This window comes from Capsicum annuum, unplaced genomic scaffold (assembly GCF_002878395.1).
Source record: "Capsicum annuum cultivar UCD-10X-F1 unplaced genomic scaffold, UCD10Xv1.1 ctg32736, whole genome shotgun sequence".
Taxonomy (NCBI): domain Eukaryota; kingdom Viridiplantae; phylum Streptophyta; class Magnoliopsida; order Solanales; family Solanaceae; genus Capsicum; species Capsicum annuum.
The window spans coordinates 1-3,551 of record NW_025839465.1 but is presented as its reverse complement, the minus strand read 5'-3'; the positions used below and the strand labels follow the sequence as shown (position 1 = coordinate 3,551).

Below are 3,551 nucleotides of genomic sequence, written 5' to 3'. Positions count from 1 at the left end.
AAATGGAAGCAAATAAGGTTCACTATACAACCTTATATACCGAGCTAACTCTGCATTTCTAGTAGTTACCATTATTCTACTTCTCGTTTCCTCCCTAGGGAAACATCGTGTTAAATCATCCCATGACTCGCTTTCCCATATGTCATCCAATACGATGAGATACCTTTTTCTGAGAAGAGTCTTCCGCACCATGTCATCAGGATCATCCACATTAACATACCTATTGCCCGTTATTTGTCTTAGAATCTCAATAAATAACTTTCTCACATTATATATTTGTCCAAGGGAGCACCACGCTTGAACATCAAAATGACAATTAACAGAAACATCACGGCATACCATTCCAGCCAAAGCTGTTTTCCCTATTCCAGCCATTCCGACAATTGAAATAACGTCCAAGTCCCATGGCCCTGCCGTCAACTTTTCAATTATATTGTTTGCATCATCGTCAGACCCCACTAGTTTTTCGCCAACTGATGGATAACTAAGTTCCGTGGGAGGCTCTGCAGAGGAAGGAATTCTCTCAACCTCCTCCATATCAGCTAGCTTGGCCCCTTTTACGATTGTTGGAAGTAAAATCTACATATATCAGAACAGATAACTCTGTTATCTCCATTAAAGGAAGGAAACAAAACCACAACGATTAAGAATCAATTTACAACTTAGAGAACACCAAAAACAAAATGATTTTTTTAGTTTTCTTAGACTTAATCAGTGCCAATAGTTTCCATATCAGAGTGGAAAGTTTTGTGTCTTAGTATATGCACATATAAATAAGTAAAACAATCAAAAATTTTGCAAAACATAAATTTTAAGAAGCCTGTAATCCAGTATGAAAACCTCCAAACAAATTTTCTAGTATTTGAATCTTTTATCAGTTGTTTTTTAAATGTAAAATAAACTTAGTTCAATTATTTCTGAGGCGAAAACAATTCTAAAAGAAAATTTGCAAGATCACCTGCAATGGAAATACGTAAGGATTAGACACTTCTATTTGAGATATAAAAATAGAAACTTTTTTTAAAAGGATTGTATCAAGTCACACTAGTTGAGTATCATTTTCTTTAATAATTGTTTATAAATTTTTTTTGTAACAGTCTTATATTTGTCCTTTGGTTTTCCTTCAACACTAACGCTTTGATGAACTCATGAACAGAAAAAGCTAAAAAAATTACTATTAGGAATTGTTTGGTCGAAAACAAGTTATACAAGAATTATATCTTAGAAATTAATTACACAGATATAAGTTAAACAGAAATTAATAAGGCAAAATTTCAGAAATATATAGCTAACATTTAGGCAATAAATCGGCGGCGTAGCTAAAGTTTGCTTAATTACAGGACGTAGCTACAATTTAGTAGCTTAATACACAAATTAGAGATTGTATATACAAATACAAATTCCCTTTAGAGATTTGTATATGAACCCGAAATTCGCTTTGTATACAAATACAAAACTTGAGAGAATTGTATATGAGCCCTATATCAGAGTCACCCCAAAATCCGAGATTTGTATATGAACTCCAAAATATACAAATGAAAAAGAAATATATATTTGGCTATTTAATCTAAACCTTAGCTGCAAATGATTATTATTTACTATGCCCAACAATTATAACATGATGTTTTCGATTCCACGTAATATTTCCAATTAATAATGCATAGATAATTTGCCTTCCCTCTCCCCACTGTTTTTTCCTATTCACAATTTAAAAGGATTTCATATTCCTATGCAATTAACAGATAATCATCGTTTTTAAGTGAAACCAGAACATAGATAATTCACCTTGCTATTTGTCGTCTCTTCAGCCTGTTGCACCAAGACCATGCTATTTGTCGTATCTTCAGCCTGTTGCACCAAGACCGGACTATTTGTCATCTCTTCAGCCTGTTGCACCAAGACCGGACTATTTGTCGCATCTTCGTCCTGTTGCACCTATAGAGAATAGCAGAAGAAAGGTGTAGTTGGAGAGACCTTCTGCTAGCTCAAGATCGTTAACTAAGATCGGAAGATTCAACTAAGAAGAAGAAGCTAGAAAGGTGAAGGAAGATATTGAAAGAAGAACTTGGATTTGGAAGAATACTACTTGGATATGCTTTGTATAAGATTTTGTTTTTTTTGGATGGTTACAAATGTTCAAGACATCCCTATTTATACTTGTGTATAGATAATTCTAGAAAATCTTCTAGATACTTTCTACAAGAAAAATGTAGAGATCTTTATTTTCTACTCTAGATAGTTCCTTATCCAAGTGACTACACTAGATTATTCTAGAAACTTATCTAGAACCTTTTTGTTTCACTAACTAGACTATTCTAGAAATTTAACTAGAAAACTATGATACTTATTCTTCCAAAAAATCCACTTTAGATATTTTTCACAGCACCAAGACCATGTCTTCAGGAATGACATGCTGCAAATGATTTATCGTCAGAAGATGTTTAGCCAAACTTAAAAAACTAAATAAATAATTCTTTTGTTGCTCAGTAATTGGTATAGAATGACAGCAAATAGAAATACCTGTTTAAAAGTATTTGAAACAGGTTCCAATCCCTTGGGGATTATGTGGGATAGCCTAAACATTCGAGATAAATCCTCTACCTGAGTGTACAAAAGAGAGTGCGGCAGCAAGGGCAGAAGAGAATAACATCGAATTACATGTAAAACAAGTTGAAACTTCCCAAAAATTAATCGTGAAAAGGAACACAATAATTCATTACCTCATCATCAGTAAGCAATGCTCGGCATCCAGAATGCTCCTTTTCAAGTAACTGATTGGTGTATACAACCAACAATTCGTTTTGCACTCTCTACAGCATAAATTTGGCAAGTTGAATAATTTATTAGAAGAGAGCAAACAATCGAAATGCGAACTCTATACAATGAAGGATCCAACAACCGAAAATGCATAAAACCTTGGACGGTAATCCCTTTAAGCTTCACTTCAAAGGTTTAAGAAAAAAAAAATAGAATTTAACAAGGCATCCTTTACATAGACATGTAACAATCAAATCACCATTGTTTGTTGTTTTATAACCGTGGTGTCTGAGCCAGCTTGCGTGCACCTAGACTAATTCCACGGGTCCCTCCCACATCACACAAAATCACACAGTACTAATCTATGCTCCATTTTATTTTATTTTTTAAATAAAAAACGTTCTTCAGAAGTTAAGATTTCAAGTTGCTATGCAAATTCCGATGCTCACCTCCAGAAGTTTTGTCTCACTACTAACATGGAGATAATGAGACACTCTATCCTTCTCTTTGTTCAAGCACTCCTCTGCCTGGGTTAGCATAGCACAGGTATCACAATTTACCCTGGCAATTTAGAGCAGTAACCAAACAATTTACGAACTCATGGCAATTGTAAAATTGAATTGTACCTTTAACATATAATCTGGACAAGAATTTTCCACAATCCAACTTGAAGCTTTCCGAGAATAATAAGCTGCAGTATCTTTAAGCATTGCATCTTCAAATTCATTCTCATAATAACCCATTTCGCCCATTCCAATTTCAACAAATATATCAAGCACATTCTTCAATAAAGC

General features: G+C 34.0%; 1 protein-coding gene across 1 annotated transcript; it reads right to left on the bottom strand.

Moving 5' to 3' along the window:
- On the bottom strand, positions 1–3,545 carry LOC124891250 (late blight resistance protein R1-A-like; the record flags this gene model as incomplete). Its single annotated transcript, XM_047403050.1, is given in 6 exon segments — positions 1–579; positions 1,786–1,935; positions 2,521–2,601; positions 2,721–2,810; positions 3,207–3,284; positions 3,384–3,545. Coding segments are annotated over 6 exon segments (1,104 nt in total), but the record flags the coding sequence as incomplete, so codon positions are not given.
- Between the last annotated feature and the right edge of the window lie 6 nt (positions 3,546–3,551).